The sequence below is a fragment of the Aspergillus ruber genome (assembly GCF_000600275.1).
Source record: "Aspergillus ruber CBS 135680 unplaced genomic scaffold scaffold00017, whole genome shotgun sequence".
In the NCBI taxonomy this organism is placed as follows: domain Eukaryota; kingdom Fungi; phylum Ascomycota; class Eurotiomycetes; order Eurotiales; family Aspergillaceae; genus Aspergillus; species Aspergillus ruber.
Genome location: NW_024467313.1, coordinates 433,385 through 452,448, shown reverse-complemented (window position 1 = coordinate 452,448; position 19,064 = coordinate 433,385). Strand labels below are relative to the sequence as shown.

Below are 19,064 nucleotides of genomic sequence, written 5' to 3'. Positions count from 1 at the left end.
CTGTATCAGATAGATATATTCCAACCTCATATTGGCAGTTTGGTGGTCCATAGTAGTGGAATAGGCGTATTCAACCCAGCTTCAACACCAACAATCCAAGAATCTACACAACTAAAAAATAGTGAATAACACGGGTACAAGAACCTCCATAAGCACTCATACCTAGACTAGATACCATCGCAAGGCAGACAGGCACCAACACTGGCATTGGTCTTCAGCGCAGTGCGTGGGTCTCGAGTCTCTCTTTTGACCTCACCTCATTTCACCAACTCCTGTCTTCCTTCGCTTTCAGCGTCTGTTGCCTGTTCCATCTACCATAAGGGACATAAATAGCTCTGATATTGCCAGATACTCAAGAGATATTTTGTGGTTTTCAATTCTACATCCCTTTCGTTCCGCACTGCGTGTCCGCCCTGTCGCGAAGTTGAATCGCGGTGTTGAACTTGTCGCGCTTTTCGTCTAGGATGGGCTCTTATCGCTTGGGTAGGTTTTTGCTTTAGTTATTTTCTCGTGTTTAACAAAATGCTTTATTCTACTTGTCTACTGTCAATTGCATCCATGGCTGCAATCTGTGCTGCTGAGTCGCGGTGACGTCTTTTCTCGTTCCATTCCCGGCATTGCTCCATATCTGTCCCAAAATCTATACTAACAAGAAATAGAGGAAGCCTCCACTGGCCGCGCAGGTTGCCAGAACAAAGAATGCAAAGATGCCAAAACCAAGATCGCAAAGGGCGAGCTCCGTTTCGGTACTTGGGTCGATACTGAGCGTATTCAGGCTTTTATGTGGAGACACTGGTGAGCATACCTTCCCTTGTTCCAATAGAGAACGATCAATCTGATGTCTTAAAGGGGCTGCGTCACCCCAAAACTCATCGGAAACCTGAATGAGGCTATTGATGAGGAAGGTGGTGACGGTGAAGAGAAGGATTACACTATCATCGATGGTTATGAGGATCTCTCTGATGAACTGCAGGAGAAGATCCGTGGTGCGTTAAAGCAGGGCCATGTTGATGATGAGGATTGGAAGGGTGTACGTATCTTCGTTTACATATTTTTGATATATTGGGGAGGATATGTGATGCTAACTGTACTAGGACGTCGAAATGAACCGCCCCGGCAAGACAGGTTTCCGTGTTCGCAAGAAGACCGGTGCTGCTGCGGTATGTTCACAACCACAAATTAAGCAAACGCATCCGATACCCTAACATGTCCCACAGAAGAAAGACGATGAAGAAAAAGAACCTCAGCCTCCCAAAACCAAAAAACGCGGCAAAGCCCAAGACAACGAAGATGAAGAAGAGCCCGAGAAACCAACCAAGAAGACCAAAAAGGAGTCCGCCCGCGGCACTAAGAAAGCCGCAAAGGAAGAGCCCGAATCTGAAAATGCTGAAGAGGAACTCAAGGAAGAGGAAGGGAAAGAGAAACCTGCCAGGAAGACTCGCGGCCGTGCTGCCAAGACTGCCAGTGCCGATAGAAAGAAGCAGGCTGATGCTGCTGGTGAAGATGAGGAGGAAATGGATGATGCTAAGGAGCCTGCTGAGGAGAAGCCGAAGCGGGGTGGACGGAAGAAGAAGGCTACCTAATCTTCTTCTATCGTGGTAGTTTGTTTGTTAATTACATGCTGCATGGGGAAGGCGAATATGGGAGTATCTACCAATATGAAGCTATGTTGAATTGCTTGCCAGGTATCGTGTTTGTGGGCGTGTCTTTTTCTGTACTCTAAATCATCTCGCTGGTACTTAATTAGAATAGAAGATTGCTTACAAAAGACAATATCGTATATTTCACTATCAGTTTGTTGGTATTATCCTGCCTAGTCGTATAGGACCTTCGAAATGTTCTGTCTATCCGTGCCATAACGCCTGTTACCCTGACAGATACAAAAATATCGGCCGTAAGATGTAGTATAAACAATATACAATCGCCAAAAGCAAGAAAAAATAAAGGAAATAAGCAAGACAAGACAATGGCTTCACCGGTCTGTAGCCAGTTAAGTTTCCATCGTATCTGGCTCATCACCAGTAGCCTGGGGCTGCTCTTACTCCTCAGCACCCTCATCAGCATACTTGAGAATCTCCGTCTCCCCCTCGCCTTCATTATCATTATCACCATCGCCCTCACCTTCATCATCTCCGTCCTCGCCATCTGCTACATCACCACCTTCCTCGTCAACTTCATCACCTTCTCCTTCCTCATCGTCAATGACCTCCGTTTCATCACCGGGTGCAGCGCTGATGAAGCTTTCTTCGATCATGGTATCGCCCTCGCCTTCGCCCTCGCCTTCATTGGCCGTTTCGCCTCCGTCGCCCTCACCATCCCCATAACCATCAGGAACAGACAATTCAGAACCAGGTTCCTGCGGAGATGACACTTTAAGATTCGGAAAGGCCCTACTTCGCTGACGCTCAGCATCGAGCTTGGTTATTTTATCCTCGTCGATTTCGGAAAGTTCACTTTCGTCGCCGCTTTCATGTGGTCCCTTGTCATTTGCCCCTGATTCTGTATTTGGTGCTTTTGTTGGCGCAATGGAAGTCGTAGATGTTCCGGTTGCATTTTGGTGCTCTGTTTCGGTGGTTGTGGTGGCGCCGGTGGTGGGCTTTGTGGGAGGACGTGTGGTGAGTTTGCTGGCTACGATTGCTTCGGCACGTTTTTGGACGTCTCTTCTTGCTATGCCTTTTGTGCGGCCGCGGGGAACGGAGGTGGGCGCTTCAGTTGATGTTGTTGGTTGTGCCGGGCCGGGGGCGGATGTTGTGGCTGTGGTTGTGCCCGGAGGGTTAGGGGTAGGGCCAGGGACAGGAGGCGCATCTGCAACGCCGTCCAGGTTCATGAGGTGGTCGACTTTCATTTTCTCTTTGTTCTCTTCGCTGGCTTGTTCGATTACGTGGGGGAGGTTGAGTTCGTAGAGGCGGGAGTAGAGGTCTGCGATGAGGTCTTCGAGGAGGGAGACTTTCATGAGGTTGTTGTTGAGTTTCTTTAGTTCGATGGAGTCACGGAGGAGTTCAAGGAGAGATGCACTCTCGGGTGCTACCAGTTCAGGTAGGTTCTCCAGGCGACCCGTATTCGCGACAAATTCGTCCCATCCGATAGGCTTGAATATGCCCTCTTCGTGACCTTCGCTGATCTTGCCAGCTCGGCGGATTATCCGTCCGTATGTGAGGCAGATATCTTCCCAGAGCTTGGGGTGGTTGATGAAGTCGCCTTGCCTCTTTCGGACTCGGCGGAGGAGTTGGTCAAGGCCCGCCCTGTCGTCAAGTTGGTCGAGCAGATGGACGAAGAAGTACACATAACGTGTAGTGTAGACGAAGTGTCGGCCGGGACGTTCATTCTCGGGACGCCAGACTTGGATGGTCATTGTTTTCGTGAAGATTTGCTGGGTAAGTTCGTTCTTTGCGGCTATTGCGGCGGCCGTGGCGTCTTCTTGGTCGTCGTAGACGATACGTGCGGCCTATTATTGTAAGCATGTTGGTGAATTTTGACAATGAAGGATCTGCACTCACCCTCATGGCCATCCGGTGATGCCAGTTGGATTTGTCTGCATGTTTCAAGTTCCGGAGCACCTCCAATATGTAGAATTGCCATCCTACCTTGTCTTCAGGGGACTTGATCTTCCGAGCCCAAGGTGTTGCGAGGAGCGTTTTGCTTCCCTCGGCGGGCTAAATGAAGTTAGCAAAATAGCGAACCAAGAGGGAGAGAAAGCGAAATACCGTCAGGACATCCCCGTGCACAAGTTTGTGTATAATAGACACGAGTTTGTAATGAGGTTCAAAAACGGGCTCTGAGCGCGAATCCTTGCGTTGAGGAAGAGTATCGATAGAATCAAGCAGAGAGTCCAGAACATCATCAAGACTAACACGCTTAAAGTTGCCTCTCACCGAGTCATCGCTCCTGTACATCTTCCAAAGGCATTTGGCCAGCACGTAGTGATTCACCCAGTTCTTGGGCTTGTCGACAATCGCCCGCTTCAAGAGATAACTCGTAAAATTCCAGACGGAATAAGGTTTCATCTCTCTGAAAGGCTCGCCCTTGTACATCTGCTGGTTCTCCTCGTTACTGTAATGGCGAGGATAGTCGGAGAGACTGAAGGGTCCCATCGAGAGTGGTTCTCGGGAAGAAGAGTACATGCGGATGGCAAAATCAGTATACAGCTCAGACAACGTATTCCGGGTTTCTGGTGTCGGCTCTGCCTCCCTGCTTGCCGTTGCGAGAGCCATGGAGTAACAATGTATGGCGTTTCTTTGCAAAGTTGCCAGTTCATTGCGGTTGTTGTTGATTTTTTCAGCGGACCATGTGATGTCTTCTTCTAGTTTTGAGTCGTAGGTCTGCGCAAGTCGGTACCAAGTCTCCCACCTTCCCGACTTGTTTTCGATATCCTGTCTGAAGAAGCCGATCGCGTCGTCAAGTTCGCTTGTTCCGGATGGTGCCAGCCGCTTCTGAGATCGGAATTTGGTCAGAGCAGAGTACCCCAGAAGGAAGTACCACCCTTTCTGGGCGATGATAGCACTCTCAGATGTCACGGGAATAAGTGGTACATCCTCGACTCCTCGAGCAGCACGGTAAAGTTCCACGGGATTGATTGCGGACTTTAAGTAGGAGGAGAATATCCGCTTGTTGTACACTAACGGAGGCGAAGACTTGGCTGAACCAATGGCCTGCTGCATCTTATCGATTGTGGACTTCAAGTCTGATTTTGCCAAGTCCTTGATATTCACCTTCATCGCCTGCCGCAGGACGAAGTCGATCATCATGATGGCTGTAACGCGGTCAATCCTTTCCGTGGGACAACCGTGATCCACGATAAGGTCGTGATTGATCAACCGATAACCATGAAGATCGTAGAAGACTTGACAGATCTCAAGATCGAGGTCCTCGTTGGCCTTAATATCGTGCAGTTCTGATTTCATTAGCCTGAGGAATTCTTTGCCGGAGCGCCTGCACATCTTGCGAAGTCCAAGTGCATAATGTACAGCGCGTAGATACTCAATGCGGTCTGCTTCTGGTGTATCAAAGAGCTCCTTATTCTGGACAATGACTTCCTTGAAGAAAGTATACTGCAATATCCAGCAGCGGACTTCCATTTCACGAAGGCGGTCCCTGAATCCTTCAAGCGATTTTGCCAACGAGCTGCGGAGTTCGGGAGCTGAAGCCTGACCAACGCGAACGGAGTCTTCATAGAGCGTAAAACTATGCAGGAGCTTCAATAGCCGAACTATTGCTGATGCCGAAGACTGTAAGTGATCCATGTCGATACACTCAAAGGTTTTATCTTGTTCTTGCAAAGCTTGGGTGACAAGTTTGCTCAGAATGTTATCAAGCGACTTGAGCCAACGGAGAAGCGTATGCTGACGATGTTCGCTTGGCTCCTCAGCATACGCCGAGCTGCAGAGCTCCTTGACAATTGTTTCGATGCCTCTGAGATAGCAAGAAATAACCTTTGGCGGATAGTCGATTGCTTTGTATGCCTCCTGGAGCCTCCGCCATAAGAATAGTCGCAGGGTAGCGTCTCCTCGATCCAGGAAAGAACCCATTTCGTAAAAATCTGATGTTGGGTTGTTATCTGATTCTGACACCCCGTTTTGGGGACATTCTATAGAAGAAGGTTCGAGGAGTGGCTCAATCGTTTCGATGATGTCCACCGGATCTTCCGATTCGGGATTAAAGATCTTCATGAAGAAACCCATGGATTTCAGTTTCGAGACTTCTCGATCAATCGCTTCTGACGATAATTCAGGCATCACAGCATTATTGACCAAGGTAATATCTGGGTTCCCAAGTCGATCAAGAATATATTTCAGATCCTGGAGGCAAAGTAGGATGTGTTCTCGTTGCACATCCGGAGCCATATTAGAATGAAACGTTGTTGCCCATAAATGACGAAGAAGGATCTCGTTTTCGTTCTTTCCAGAAGTCGGATGATTTACAAAATAACTCAATGCATTCTGAGCCAGCATGCTCCACCTGGATAAACGATCCCACTGCAGAAGCCTTGTTGCTTGGTCGACTTCACTGTTAGGATTGTTGATTTGGGCGTAGATATCGAGATGAAGCTCGAAGATAGCTTGTATCATCTCCAGTTCCGAACGATGCTTCAAGTCATATACGAATGGAGCATCAGAGCTCTGGTTAAGGACTCGATGCTCGAGATTAGCAACTTGTCCCGAAAGCCTATTGTAGATGTATTCGTCTTCACGTTGTAAGATCCGCACAACTATGTCCTTTAAGGTTTCGGGCCACTGAAGTGAGGTATATGTCGATTCCATGGCGGATGAATTGTCTTCTTTGGGGACACCACTCACATACTCCCCGTATTCTGGCATGAGGAGGCCTTTGAGCCAGTCAAAGGCCACTTCACCAAGGCGACTCCATCCCTCATTGATAGGTTTGAGGCGCTCAGGTAATTTCTCGCCGCCTGAAAGGACTTCGTTCATTCCCGACTTCCGGGTTGACTTCTTCGAGTGCTCGAGGAAAATGGCGAGCCCAGACTTGCTCATACTTTGTATATCGTGAAGATTGGAAAAGTTGTCGTTCTCGGAGAATGCCCGGGCCTTCTTATCATCCCAGTAATTAATTATGCTTCCGAGATCCTGTGATAGCAAGGATTCAAAGCCTCCTGCCGAATCCACCGGACCATTTGCATCGCCAACGAGAGACATTCGCTTCCTCATGTAGTCCAAGTCCCCTAGGTTTTCGACGCCAGCTTTCAATAGGAAGGAGTCTGTCGTCTCAAACAACCACTGATCAGCATATATGTACATCTCCAAACGATCCTCGTAGTACTTCGATTGGTCGAAGGCAATTTCGTCAGCTTGCGAAGGATCAATGTTCGACTCTCTAGCACGGGTCCTTCTACTTTTCGCTCTTATGTTCTCGGCTTGTTCGTCATTTGCCGCTGAAGCGGATGATCTCTTCCGATAACCATTAGCTGACTTGGGATCTGGTTCGTCCGCTGCCGGTTGTTCTTGATTAGAGTCTTCAGGGTGTTGAACCGCCTGGTCATCTTGCGGTTCGGATAATGGATTCTCATTCTGCTGGTCTGCTGAGGCCGTCTGATCTTCAGTCGGTTCAGCGGCTGTATTGTTTTGTTCGTTTTCCTGGGTATTGCTGGTCGATGGCTGGCTGTCCTCCATAACGATATCTTGTTGTTCGATAGACTGAACTTGTTCATCTTGCATCTTCGGCAATTCTTCGGCATGCTGCGTCTCCTCGCACGCCGTGTCCTGCGGCTCTGGGCTAATGGCCGGCAACTGAACTTCGACAGATGCACCAGGGCCAATATTCAGGGCATGGTTCTCCTCATCCAGAAGTGCCTGAAGGATTTCTTTACCAACTGCATCCCAGGTTGCGCTGTTGGGCTTCAGGACATGGCGGGTCGCCTTTAATGGAAGTGGGTTCTTAGATGAATCCGCATCCTCAACATTCTCAGGCAAAGTCGGGAGATACGGATAAGGATCGGCTTGTCGCTGGAGAAATTTGATCAGAGCCTTCTTCGGCCTTTTCACAGGAACCTGGGCCACCGCTAGTCTATCATTTAGCGATTTCAGCGTGTTGCGAAGACGTTCTTCTGCAATGGTCTCTTCCAAACCTAGTTGCTCAGTCCGTACCTCGAGACGGTTCTCATCATCAGCGAGAACACTTTCCAGGCAGTATCGGACCAGCCGATAGCTCTGCAAGGCACCGCTAAGTCGAGCGCTCTGTCGCCAGAGGTTAAGATCCGTATCATCACGTTCCAGAGCCTCAGCAAAGGATGTAAGGGCTGCGCGTGAACGTTCTAGCCTCTTTGTCGCGGTTTCCTGAGCAGCATCGGGTGACTCAGACACACTTTGCAGGAAAGACTGTAAAGAATCCAAGAGGAATTGTCCATGATTCTTATAAGACAGATAGATAGTTTGCAGCAATGTGCTCGACGTAGAATCGTTGATATCTGACTCCCCGATATCCTCCGCTGAATCCGTTGTTGCAAAATATTCCAGTAGATCAGTTGGTTGAGGTTCAGATTCAGACTCCTGCAGCGTAGTCCTCTTATAATCGGAGAAGGACTCGGGATATTTGAAGATGTCCGAATTGAAAAGTGCATCATACGCCTCTGCTGTTTGCGGATAGAACTGCGATCCTTGAGAATGAAACTTTAGGGCATTTTGATATAACTTGAGTGCTTCCTCAATCTGGATTTCTTTCGTGTCATCAACCTCCTCTTCCACAGCCTCATCGGGCTCGATATTCAATGCTACCCAGCTGGACATATTGCAGATATTCTGATGGCCAAAAAATCTAAGAACCGGCTAAATTTAAACAAGCAACATTGCAGACAATAAAAACCGAGCCCCAGAGTTCATGGCGAGGATTAGCCGAGTAAATGGAGGTTTATGATAAGACTCGCGAGGGAGACGCCTCACGCGTTCCGGGGGATCGAATTTCCAGAAGCGGCAAGGTGTCTGTGCCTGAATTTATAGTGCCTTGGTGCCTCACGCGGGCCAGGCACAGGATCGCCCGCCGTTGACGACGACCCCGAAATACGAAATGCATGTCTTGCTGCTCGCTGCAATACTTCCCCAAGTACTGATATTCTCTGTTTGTTCCTGATCGCAGTCGCTGCAGCACATCTTGATTTGAATATTTGGTTTCTCTGTCCTCTCCTGCGCACGTTCAGCGCCATGGTTGCGCCAGCTGTTCCCGAGTATGCCGTTTCCTCCTTCCCCGTTTACGTGTCCCCACGAACCCCCTTGAGAGGGACTGACATTTGCTTTCCTATAGAATTTACGAAGAAGATGACATCTACGCCGCTGTCGATGCGCGTACAGAGACGCTACAGAACCTGCGAGAATTAGGGCCCCCGGACCTAGTTTACTTGGTGAAGCAGCCGAAAGCCAGCGGGAGTCGCCAGGTAGAAGTATGCCATTCATAATATTATAAGTGATCTTGCCTAGAATTTTTTTTTTTTTTTGGCTTTTGAATTGGCTCGAATGAAAGAAAGCCACCGTCTGACAGGATTGCGATCATAGCAAACCGGCGTTTACCACCATGTGACTGGAATCGATGCCTCGTCCTCCGCCAGCTTAGCGGCCTATGTGAATACGTTGACCTTTTCTCCCCTCGACAAAACACACAAAGTGGTTTCTGGAATTTACTGGTTAGGTTATTGCGCTTGGAATATCTGGGTTCCCTTCGTTGACGAGATATAGTTGTTACAATGCCTTTTCCCACCTGGACATGCGAGTCGAAATCAAGATCCCCGGAAGTCTCGAGAGCTACTGCATCGATGAACGCGGAGACAAACGTGTCGCTACAGACGCACTTTGGTTAGAGACTTTCCTGTGTGGTGTCCTAAGGGCTTATGCTTATGCGGACGATGGGGGTGGAGATGCTATCCGGAGGATTGTTGGTGTCCGACGGTTCAACCCAGTTACGAATACGGAGATGGAACACAAATTCTTGGATGCTGCGGAGAGACTCTTTTTTGCCGGTGCGTTTCAGCGATGGAGGGATCTATAGTAAGGCGCTAACAATGGTATAGGGAGGCAGTTGAGCTCCGATCCTGAAACGCAGGTTCCCAATACCGTCAGCAATCATCTTACGACAGGTCTCTTGAAATATATCCAAACCACCGGTCGCTATACATCAGGCATCAATTTGTTTGAGAAGCTTCGCACACGGGATGTAGAGGTCTCGTCGCTACTGTCCCGGGTTTTGTTGATGGCAGATGAGGAAGTCCGAGCGGTACGATTAATGTACGATGCCCTGCAGGATGTCCCCATGGACTATTCTCTTCTTGATTGCCAGTCTTCATTCTGTCAGAATAAGGGAGAAGGTGAAATGGCTTTGGAATGCGCCAAGCGCGCCGTGACAGCTGCTCCTAGTGAATTCAGCACCTGGGCTCAGCTGGCAGAGGTATACGTGAATCTCGAACAATGGGACTTGGCGCTCTTGACGCTGAACTCCTGTCCTATGTTCACGTATCAAGACCGCGATACACCTCGGATGCCGCAACCAAGCCGCATCATGCTTCCGATCCTCGCTGAGAGCATCTTGGACGAGATCGATGAAGGGCAACCTAGACAAGGTGATCCTCATGATTATGTCCACCCGTCACTTCGCAAACTGCACGCCGCTGCATATCAGGGAACGTTCTTGAAGGCTTACAATCTTTTGACCAAGATTGCGGCCGCAATTGGCTGGGACCAGTTGCTCAAAACCCGGAGTGAGGTCTTCGTCATGGAAGAGGAGTACCGGGTTGAGCGCCAACATTCGACACCAAAGCCTCCGGGCAGCATCAAATCCAGTTCGGGGGCAGATGCAGAAACCAATGGCAACGGCGGACATGCAGATGACTCTGCCAACAAGGAAAATGGCGAACAGGAGGGAAACCAAATCGAAAGACCAGAGCACACAATGGCATCGGAGGTCGTCAAGTCTGGCAACGAAGACGTGGGTCCCGCTACTATCCTTGAGTGTACTCATACTAACTTTAATGTGTAGCACGATCCATCTCACTCAAGCTACACCCAATTCCAAAACAAACGCCTTTGTGAACGCTGGCTCGACAACCTCTTCATGGTCCTCTACGAAGATCTCCGCATCTACACCATCTGGCGCACCGAAATGGCCCAGTACCGTCAACAATCAATGGAGTACAAGAAATCCGCCACCGAATGGGAAATCCTCGGTGAACTGGCCGAACGCCTGCACCACGCCGAGGAGGGCATCGAGGCATACCAGCAGTGTCTTGCTATTCGATTTTCTCCTAAGGCCATGCGGGGTGCTCTGAAGTTGCACGAGTTGAAAAACAATACGAGGGGTATGCTGAATTCGCTGATAAGACTTATTGCTTGGCAGTATCGGTGGTATTCAGAGGTACGTCCCTGTTTCCCTTAACTACGCAAGAGGATATTAATACGCTGCTAGTTTTCCCCCGAGCTTGTCTACCTAATCCGCAAACTCATCGAAGACGAAGGCGCCGTCAAGGTACGCAGTATCGTCCAGGCCACGAACCTGCCCCAGCCTGTCCTCGACCTCACACATCAATATTGTCAACTCTGCGCTACGTTCCGGAGCAGTGGGAGCGATTTCTAAGGACGTCCAACTTCACATGCTGTTACCAAGTAGGTTTGTTAATCCAAGATGAGATATGGCAATAAGAATGGGGTTATGCGGAGGGGTTGGTCCTGTTTAATATCATATACACTGGCCAGCTATCAGAAGAAGTGGACCCTGTATTGATACCAGTCAGTCCTGTTATGGGTTTGTATTAATGCTGTTGGCTTTCATGTTGCCCTTTGTTAGGGTGGCTTAAAGGTACTACGATTCCAATATAGATTAGTTTTCATGGCTATTGACTTTCTCAATGTGTTGTTTAAATACTATAATAAGCAATACCAGACCCAAATCCCAAAAATAACCATAACACCAAACAGACATTAAACATAAATAGCTAGAGTATCCCCACCATATTCATCGCTTCATTCCTCCTCCCCTTCAGCCTCAGCCTCAGCCTCAGCCTCTGGCACATCCGACTCCTTAGGAACCTTTTCACCCTTGGCTTTAGCCGCAGATGCAGCGGGTCCGCTGTCCTTGGCCGTATCCTCGGGCTTCTCATCATCCTCGCCATCAGCTTCTTCCTCTTCATCTTCGTCTCCGGCTGGAGCTTCTCCCTCTCCGGAATCTTCATCGCCCTTTGGCTTTTTGGCGGGTAAAGGGCTAGTCTTGCGTTTCTTAGGAGTAGGGCCTGTATGTTCAATTTCATTGTCAGATACGCGATACCATACAGGAACAGGGGTAGGTGTTAGGATAAGTGGTAGACCACCGAACTGATGATACATACCCTTCTCCTTAGGCTTGTCTTTATCTTTACCATTTCCTTCTTTTTCTTTTTCTTCAGGTTTACCTTCTTCTTCCTCTAGATCTTCCTCGCTGTCTGCCTCACTGGGCTCCTCTTCCTCCTCTTCCTCTCCTTCACCGGATCCTTCTGCGTCGGAGGATTGGTATCTATCATTCGTATAGTTAGCGCATAATTCCTCTACCTAGTAGAAGTAGGAGCACCATAGGGATCGCGCATAGTATTCTCAATTGAAAGCAAGATATCAAGGAAAGCAGGGAAAGCACTCACTCCTCTTCCTCTTCACTCTCATCACTAGGCAGTGCCTGTAATTCCTCCTCCTCGATGGCTTCTTGCTTTCGCTTGCGCGTGACCATTTTCAGTTTTATGGTGAGTTTGGTATTAAGCGGGGGATCAATGCAGAAATATGGTGCCGGTGGGATTGTATTTATTTTTGAGAAAAATAGGCGTGGAAAGAGAAAAAAACCCACCCGAGGAATTCGGAAGAAAGGGATAATGAGACCAAAAAGGGTAAGACTGCGAGGGAAGTTGAGAGTAGAAGGTAGGTAGGTAATGGCTGAGCAAAGGGGTATGGAATTTAGGAAACGGCACAGTATAGCCACTACGACCACTACCTATGATTACGAACAAAGAGCGCAAAGACGTAGCAGTAGCGACGCCTACATCATAGCTATCGCGTCCCTGGTTTGGGGGTTCGAGGACGTCGGCATATGGTCACTGGCTGTGGTCAATGAGGACATGTCGATAACGCGTCCTGTGGATTGTCTGGTGCGTGTACTCTATTACTCAAGGATCCTTCCGGTTTGAGGACAGACATGCTGACTTGAGCTTCTAGCTCCTTAACGGGTAATGCGGGGAGAAACTGGGGTGGGAGAAAGGTCGTATTGTAATAGAATTACAGTATTTAAGCACGCGTGGCTGAAGGCCATGGTTTATCGTAATTGCGTTACCAGGAGCTTCCCCTGGGTTGTATGCTTAAGCAATCAGATGTGTTCATATCAGAAACCGGAGGAAAGAGTATGACGCCGGAGACGGTGCCATTATCGTTATAACCGTGACATCAACACATACCACCATGAACCGTGGCACTGACCAATAACGTAGCAGCACTATAAATACAACATAACCAACACAACCTTATACCAAACATCTATCCAGGGTATATGGCACGAAAATCACAAATGGAAAGGAACAAAAATCACGATGCTAGAAACTCGAAATTCGCCATGCTCGGATCAAGCAGATTCTCATCTAACCCAAACCCATACGTTCCCACCATATCATAAATCAGATCCGGCGGCGGAAAGCCCTGTGCCATTGCATTCGCGCCTCCAGGGACTTCCGCGGATGTCCCGCTGGTGACAATTCCACATGTGCTTACGGACATGGCGGCGCCATGCCCGTTGGATATGCGACCGGCCTGCCAGGCCGTTTCCCAGGTGTCGAAGCGTTCGAGCATCTTGCCTAATCCGCGAGCGATGTGGCGGGTTAGGTGTTTCTCGCCTGCAGAGACGCAGCTCAGTAATTCGATTACTCGCTCGACTAGATGACGCACCTGGCGGCCGTCGAGGCTGAGGTAGGCTGAGTTCCAGTTCACGGCTACTTTGAGGAGAAAGACAGCGGAGAAGGTGACCATCGTGTGGGTGAAGATTGGGACACCGACTATCGCGTCTCGAATGTCGGGTTCTTCAAGCACCATGTTCAAACATGCCATCGCAGACGAAATAGCAATGTTGGCTGACTCTTTGCGGTCCAAGGAAAACACTGGGGTGTTGGAGGGTGATAGAGCCCGGAGGGAGAGAGAATTGAGCTGAAATTTAGCGAAATGATAGTGGAGCACCACTCCTTTGGAGGGATAAGTCCGTACATAAGGGCTGTCGGCTAATGATGGTGTCAATTCGCAAGGAGTTCCACCATTAAACTGGGAATACCTACAGGAACGCGGTTGCCAGAGTAGTCGCCATTGGTCTACTGCCACGTTAAAGACTCGTAACTGACCAAAATCTTCTTCTGTCAAGGCTTGCTCAGTGTCTGATCCAAACTTTCGGTATGCCTCTGTTAATATCATGAACAGGGCCAGTTGTGCTAGAAGTCGGACATCCCCAGGAACAACCATCGGCGACTGGAGAAAAGTCTCATAATTCTTGATTGCATTGTCCTCGTGCATGACAGGTGGTCGGCCGTATGCGATGCTAAAGTGGTGGTCACACACGTAGAGTAGATACCAGAGCTGCGCGCGCTCATACTGGTCGGTATTTCCGCGTATGAACTTCTGATAGCTCTGATGGAGACCCAGCTCCGTGGCAATTCGAACGGCGTGGCCCGAGAGCTTCCAGCTCAGCTCAGAAAGCCAGAAAGCCCCGACACAAAGTGCGCGAATGTCATCCAATGTATGCGCTCGCGACAGGGACATGCTGGACACGAGTGATACGTACTCACCATAGCATCGGTTCAACGTATCCTTGCGATTAGGTATATGAAGGGCGGCGACTGTCAAAACAGCTGCGGAGAGCAAAGTCGATGCACGACGGACGGAGGTAAGATCGTGATGTACTAAGATAATCCCACCCCATAGAAGCTGGTTCATAGTCCGACTAAAGTATGCGAACAGCTCTTCAGCTTCATGGACAGAAATTAATCCTCGCGAGATAAAGTCTTCCTCGAGCATGGTCACCTTGGGCTTCTCCACAGGATTGTTCCGGAAATTGCGCAACTTGGTCACTTCGTAGAGACTGCGCATCGGCGCCGGAACCAGTTCTGGGTCCTGGAGATCTGGCTCCTGTGATGCCTCTCGTGTTACATCCATCACCGGCTCCGGTCCATTGTGGCTTGTACTTGACAGTGTGTCATCGTGTAAAGAAGGAGGGTGTCCATTGATGGATGCGACGGGGCTAGGATTGTTGCGATTATCGCCTGTTGGGTATGCGGAGAGCTCTGGTAGACCATTTTGGCGGAGGATATGCGAAACGGCTGCTTGAAGTTGTTGAAGAGAGGCTGCAGCTTGCGATTTCCATCTGCAACCATCAGCACACATTAGCAGTCTATGATGGCTATAGAGGTACGTATTCAAGAACCACTCACACCCCGTCGTCGTCGACGAACTTTTGCGAAAAGTCGTTAACCACGCACTTGATCCCGCTCCGGAGACATTTCGAGCAGCTCGAGGCGCCTGGTTTGATTTCGCAGCGGATTTTATGTCGTTTGCACTCTGCACCTGAAATCGTTCAGTTTAGCATCTGTCTTGCATATCCCATTGCTTTTTTTTTTTTGTCCTCTTTTCGATCCCACTCTGCACCATTGTATGTCAAAGCCAAAACACTCACAGGCACGAGCTTTAGAAATCTTCGGAAGAGACCGTCCGTTGGGAAGAGTAGAAGCGCGACTGTCGTCTTTTTGCGCCGACTCAAAGCCAGCATCGTAGGATGACCGTTTCCTGGGCGTGGAGGCCATGACAAGTGGTGGGGAGCTGGTCGGGGATACTCCGGTACCACGCAGCTAGCATGGAATACGTCAGGAACAGTTCCTTTGGTCCGTGTTTTGCCTTTTCCTGTTGGTCAAATTGAAAAGCAGCTCGGCTAAGGATTAACTGTGAGCTCGGGGAAAAAGAAGGAAAAAAGTGAGAGGAGAAAGAGGGAGCTTTGACGGGGGGTAAGATGGGGTCCAGAATAACCCCGCCTCGCGATCGGACAATATCACTTGCTCCGAATAATGGCGAGAGATTATGGGGAAATGTCTTTTAGCAATGATGTGTGTAGTGAGTTATCTGGATATATGCGATCAATTGCCCGGTATAGCATCAGGAAGGATTGTAGAAGCCCCAAGAACTCAGGTACAAACTCTGGACAGCAGGTACTCTGGGGTATATCCGGGGTACGTCTGGGGAAATTCACCGCAATTCTCCGCCTCCTCATCCATATACAACAATAAACTTAACATCCTTCATACTGCTTTTTGCAATTTCCATCTCGTTTGTGTCTCAGCCCTGATAAAGCCCTGATAAAGATGGCCCTTCAACGACATGCTAAACACTTTGTGGACCGGTATCACATTGGTGCCTGCTGGTGCCTGTTGAGAAGGAGCCATCATGACTACCATATCAAAATTTGTTAACTATATATCGACAGAGATTTCTCTCTTATTCTTCAACTAAGCAATCCAATATGACTTATTTAATTCGCTACATCATTTGCGGTGCCTCATTTCCGAGACACGAAACCGGATCTATATCGGTTTCCTGGCTCCAAGAATACCGTGCGGGTGAGTAGTGCGTCCAATGCTACTATGTGTAGTCTGCAAAACACTCACTTGATACCCGCAGTCTACTACACATCACCATCGTTATCTGAGGTCCGTCTTTCCGGCGTTGGATTACGAAGGTCGACGGACAAGACCGACTACTTTACGGTTCCCGTCGGTGAGTCAGAACGGCGGGACAATGAAGGCCACCTGCCAATAGACGCTCGAGTGCTAAAAGACGAGGACGGTCAATATGGGTTTGTTTTCCATGATGCCTGCTGGCTTCTTGTCAAAGAATCCAAAGAAGAACGCTCTCTTTGGACCGATTGATCGAGGTTTTGAACTCCGTTCCGTGGGGACAATGGGGAGGATATAGTTGGTCGGGCGAGCACTACTACGCGTGGGAGCATGGATATCATGGACTGGTCGAGTTTGATCGTGAGAATTATTATCCATGGGAGAGTGCAGGATTGCAGCAGGTTGGGGGATTGCGAAAGATCCAAATCGACACCATAGACCCCTGTACCGTGAATGGTATCGAGAAGTTACTCGACAGCCCTTCTATATCACCCCCAGGCGTGGGGAAATACAAGGGAAGGATGAAGAATAACTTAACATCATCCACTACATCTACCACAGCCCAACAAGCCTTAGTCAACAAGCAAAGAATGTCCCGCACCGATTGTTTCACCCGGCTGCCCTACGAGATGGTGGAAGAGATAGCGGCCCACTTACCAACGTCTAGTGTGCTCAGCCTCCGGCTGATTTCACCAGCATTTACTCCTCCATTTTACAGTCAAATTTTCTGGGCCACTAGGTTTCAAGCCAGCAGGGAACGGGGGTTCCTCTTCAAAATCTGGCAGGGCCCAAGACATCGCGATTGGCGTGCCCTGTATTACTTGACAAATTCCACCAACCTTCCTCAATCTTTGCAGAATAGGAAACGGGTCTGGGACTTGGTCGAGCCTCTTGGGCAGGAAATTTCTCTCGAATGGGCAGATTCGTCAACCCGACTTCGCACGGAAGGATAACTGGATGGGTCCCGCTTGATGGCAGTATACGGCGACCTCAGTGAAGTAGAAGAAAGCGAGCCCGCATCATATGAACCTAGCCAGGTTCTTGACCCACAGGAGACTCTCATACCGCGCAGAGTTTCGAAATTTGGTGTCCCAATCGTCCACGACGGTGACATTAGCTATATCGCAGGCATACAAATTGTCACCGAGGAAGATGGACAAACCATCTATCTAGGCTACACTAGATCAGAAGTTACTACATGTATAGAGGTCAACTGTGTAAAAGGACTCACAACGTCCATCGGCACGCGAGGTATTCATGCACTGCAGGTTGTCATGGATGATGATTCGCTCTCCGCGTGGCTAGGGAATCCGGACAGAGGTGCAGTAACACGTCGTTTTGTCTTTGCGAAGCAAATTATCGCTTTGGCTGCTGCATTTGGTGTAAGTCTGCATTCAGTTCTCTTCGTGTACATTGCTAACGACTACAGGGCTTCAAACTTGTTAACCTCTTCGCCTGGGGTACACGAAAAGGCGCCGCCTCACAGGGAAGATTGTATGATTCCTTCCGGAACCAAATGATGTGGTTTCCCGAGATCCCTTTTCCGAATATGCACTTGAATGAGGCTTCATTCCTTGGTAAAATGAACAACAGGATGGTATTCCAGCCTATGTGCTGCGCTTCATTTGGGGGATCCGGAGGAGAATACCTTCGACTTCTAAGGGGCTTATCTGTCACCTTTAACGGTTGGAGTAAACCGAAGATCTTAAGTATTGAATTTCGCTACCTCAATTCCAACAAGGGAATTCCGTCCACCTGCCAAAATATTCCTCGCTATAACCGCCATGACCAGGAAAATACCGCGACCTCTGAATTCTGGGACATCGACGGTTCTGGAGGAGAATGCATCAAAGATAAAGAGGTTAACCTTACGAGACATGGCTTGGAAGGTCTTAAGGTAATGTCATTACATCCTTTTCTCTTTTTATTTTTCTTTCCCATTGTTTCCGTCCTCTACAATCGCTTCATGTAAAATCATTTCTACTTTACTATTCTGTTATAATTCTCCAGGTAACAACGAATAAAGGAACATCCTACACCTTCGGCAAGCGCAGTGCATATGATGAAAGACAGGCACCAAGGTATACCAAGATCAAAAATGCTCTTGGGACTATACCTACCGGACTGTACACTCGTCATGTAGAAGATCAGGTAATGTTGACATCTTAAATTAAAGAGACGAGAGCTAAAAGGGGTTTAAATTGATCATCGACGTTATAAATTCCACGGTCTGGGAGTCATTTCGGACAAAGTAGAAGGATTTGAAATTGAATGTTGTGTATTATATGTTGCATATTTGCTGTTGGTCGTTATTTATACACAAGAGAAAAGCAAAAGACGTGCTCTTCTCTCCCCCTTCTTTTCAACACTTTCTGGCACTGCCATCAAAATGATTGCTTTGTCATGTCTGCTCGCTTCTAGCCATTACAATATAAGACATAAGCAAAAGGAAGCCCTTCTTTCTTTTCACGCCTACACCTTTCTTTGATGCTCCTCTGGTACGCGCCTAGGGGTACGGCACTGTTGCATGGGGCAACTTCTTAAGGCATGAGCAATAGCAGCGTGGTCCTGTCTGGTGCGAAACATTTGTATCCCGTCCATAATGTTAGCGAAAAATTCAATGAGCTTGATCTCTAGAATTGACGCCTATCAGTGACTAATCTACGTTTGTTCTACCGTAAACCCGATTTCCTAATAGCGTTCAGGGGCACGCGCTGAGGCTAATATGTGACTCTACTTGAAATGATTATTAGCGATTCCTATAAGTATCACGAAAGGACGAGAATTTATTTCGGTTTAATGGGCTCAGTGTATATTTTGACGCTGATAATGGCATACAGGGAGTTTATCGATCTTTCTGGGAATACCCTTCCCGGACAGAAATCTCGCTATTTCCACTCTTCATTTGCTCCTTACAATCAAT

General features: G+C 48.6%; 8 protein-coding genes across 8 annotated transcripts; 5 read left to right on the top strand and 3 right to left on the bottom strand.

The window, feature by feature from the left end:
• The first annotated feature begins 154 nt into the window (after positions 1 to 154).
• Positions 155 to 1,811, top strand: EURHEDRAFT_101252 (uncharacterized protein). The gene is made up of 5 exons (XM_040777655.1): positions 155 to 483; positions 660 to 795; positions 850 to 1,030; positions 1,095 to 1,160; positions 1,221 to 1,811. Exons 1-5 carry the CDS (start codon positions 465 to 467, stop codon positions 1,581 to 1,583), a joined length of 765 nt encoding a protein of 254 aa, XP_040637973.1. The 5' UTR covers positions 155 to 464; the 3' UTR covers positions 1,584 to 1,811.
• A 227-nt stretch (positions 1,812 to 2,038) lies between these two features.
• hir3 (putative transcriptional corepressor of histone genes (Hir3)) lies at positions 2,039 to 8,237 on the bottom strand (the record flags this gene model as incomplete). The annotated part of the gene is made up of 3 exons (XM_040784491.1): positions 2,039 to 3,445; positions 3,498 to 3,653; positions 3,705 to 8,237. The coding sequence occupies 3 exons, from the start codon at positions 8,235 to 8,237 to the stop codon at positions 2,039 to 2,041; spliced, it is 6,096 nt and encodes a 2,031-aa protein (XP_040637972.1).
• A 266-nt stretch (positions 8,238 to 8,503) lies between these two features.
• On the top strand, positions 8,504 to 11,399 carry EURHEDRAFT_413505 (ChAPs family protein). Its single transcript, XM_040782187.1, has 7 exons — positions 8,504 to 8,671; positions 8,749 to 8,884; positions 8,997 to 9,124; positions 9,177 to 9,457; positions 9,509 to 10,419; positions 10,471 to 10,845; positions 10,897 to 11,399. The coding sequence occupies exons 1-7, from the start codon at positions 8,649 to 8,651 to the stop codon at positions 11,062 to 11,064; spliced, it is 2,022 nt and encodes a 673-aa protein (XP_040637971.1). The 5' UTR covers positions 8,504 to 8,648; the 3' UTR covers positions 11,065 to 11,399.
• EURHEDRAFT_539451 (uncharacterized protein) lies at positions 10,961 to 12,183 on the bottom strand (the record flags this gene model as incomplete). The annotated part of the gene is made up of 2 exons (XM_040787364.1): positions 10,961 to 11,976; positions 12,098 to 12,183. The coding sequence occupies 2 exons, from the start codon at positions 12,181 to 12,183 to the stop codon at positions 11,451 to 11,453; spliced, it is 612 nt and encodes a 203-aa protein (XP_040637970.1). The 3' UTR covers positions 10,961 to 11,450.
• Positions 12,184 to 12,694: 511 nt separating this feature from the next.
• Positions 12,695 to 15,686, bottom strand: EURHEDRAFT_413504 (putative C6 transcription factor). The gene is made up of 3 exons (XM_040782186.1): positions 15,151 to 15,686; positions 14,909 to 15,041; positions 12,695 to 14,841 (listed from the first exon to the last, which is right to left on the bottom strand). Exons 1-3 carry the CDS (start codon positions 15,275 to 15,277, stop codon positions 13,026 to 13,028), a joined length of 2,076 nt encoding a protein of 691 aa, XP_040637969.1. The 5' UTR covers positions 15,278 to 15,686; the 3' UTR covers positions 12,695 to 13,025.
• Positions 15,687 to 15,987: 301 nt separating this feature from the next.
• Positions 15,988 to 16,393, top strand: EURHEDRAFT_378543 (uncharacterized protein; the record flags this gene model as incomplete). Its single annotated transcript, XM_040779081.1, has 2 exons — positions 15,988 to 16,084; positions 16,146 to 16,393. 2 exons carry the CDS (start codon positions 15,988 to 15,990, stop codon positions 16,391 to 16,393), a joined length of 345 nt encoding a protein of 114 aa, XP_040637968.1.
• Positions 16,394 to 16,527: 134 nt separating this feature from the next.
• EURHEDRAFT_101084 (F-box domain protein) lies at positions 16,528 to 17,268 on the top strand. Its single transcript, XM_040777653.1, has one exon. The coding sequence runs from the start codon at positions 16,663 to 16,665 to the stop codon at positions 17,092 to 17,094; it is 432 nt and encodes a 143-aa protein (XP_040637967.1). The 5' UTR covers positions 16,528 to 16,662; the 3' UTR covers positions 17,095 to 17,268.
• Positions 16,754 to 18,449, top strand: EURHEDRAFT_101201 (uncharacterized protein). The gene is made up of 3 exons (XM_040777654.1): positions 16,754 to 17,523; positions 17,571 to 18,038; positions 18,168 to 18,449. The coding sequence occupies exons 1-3, from the start codon at positions 17,113 to 17,115 to the stop codon at positions 18,282 to 18,284; spliced, it is 996 nt and encodes a 331-aa protein (XP_040637966.1). The 5' UTR covers positions 16,754 to 17,112; the 3' UTR covers positions 18,285 to 18,449.
• Positions 18,450 to 19,064: the final 615 nt, after the last annotated feature.

Excerpts from the sequence above, each read along its gene's own strand:
- EURHEDRAFT_101252 (XM_040777655.1), top strand. Across the intron at positions 1,031-1,094 it reads ATGATGAGGATTGGAAGGGT|GACGTCGAAATGAACCGCCC; the intron begins GTACGTATCTTC and ends TAACTGTACTAG. Across the intron at positions 1,161-1,220 it reads AGAAGACCGGTGCTGCTGCG|AAAGACGATGAAGAAAAAGA; the intron begins GTATGTTCACAA and ends GTCCCACAGAAG.
- EURHEDRAFT_413505 (XM_040782187.1), top strand. The coding sequence starts at position 8,649 with ATGGTTGCGCCAGCTGTTCCCGA. Across the intron at positions 8,672-8,748 it reads GTTGCGCCAGCTGTTCCCGA|AATTTACGAAGAAGATGACA; the intron begins GTATGCCGTTTC and ends GCTTTCCTATAG. Across the intron at positions 10,420-10,470 it reads TCAAGTCTGGCAACGAAGAC|CACGATCCATCTCACTCAAG; the intron begins GTGGGTCCCGCT and ends TTTAATGTGTAG.
- EURHEDRAFT_413504 (XM_040782186.1), bottom strand. The coding sequence starts at position 15,277 with ATGGCCTCCACGCCCAGGAAACGGTCATCCTACGATGCTGGCTTTGAG. Across the intron at positions 15,042-15,150 it reads GATTTCTAAAGCTCGTGCCT|GTGCAGAGTGCAAACGACAT; the intron begins GTGAGTGTTTTG and ends GAACGATTTCAG. Across the intron at positions 14,842-14,908 it reads TTCGTCGACGACGACGGGGT|ATGGAAATCGCAAGCTGCAG; the intron begins GTGAGTGGTTCT and ends TGATGGTTGCAG.
- EURHEDRAFT_101084 (XM_040777653.1), top strand. The coding sequence starts at position 16,663 with ATGAAGAATAACTTAACATCATCCACTACATCTACCACAGCCCAACAA.
- EURHEDRAFT_101201 (XM_040777654.1), top strand. The coding sequence starts at position 17,113 with ATGGCAGTATACGGCGACCTCAGTGAAGTAGAAGAAAGCGAGCCCGCA. Across the intron at positions 17,524-17,570 it reads CTTTGGCTGCTGCATTTGGT|GGCTTCAAACTTGTTAACCT; the intron begins GTAAGTCTGCAT and ends TAACGACTACAG. Across the intron at positions 18,039-18,167 it reads ATGGCTTGGAAGGTCTTAAG|GAACATCCTACACCTTCGGC; the intron begins GTAATGTCATTA and ends CAACGAATAAAG.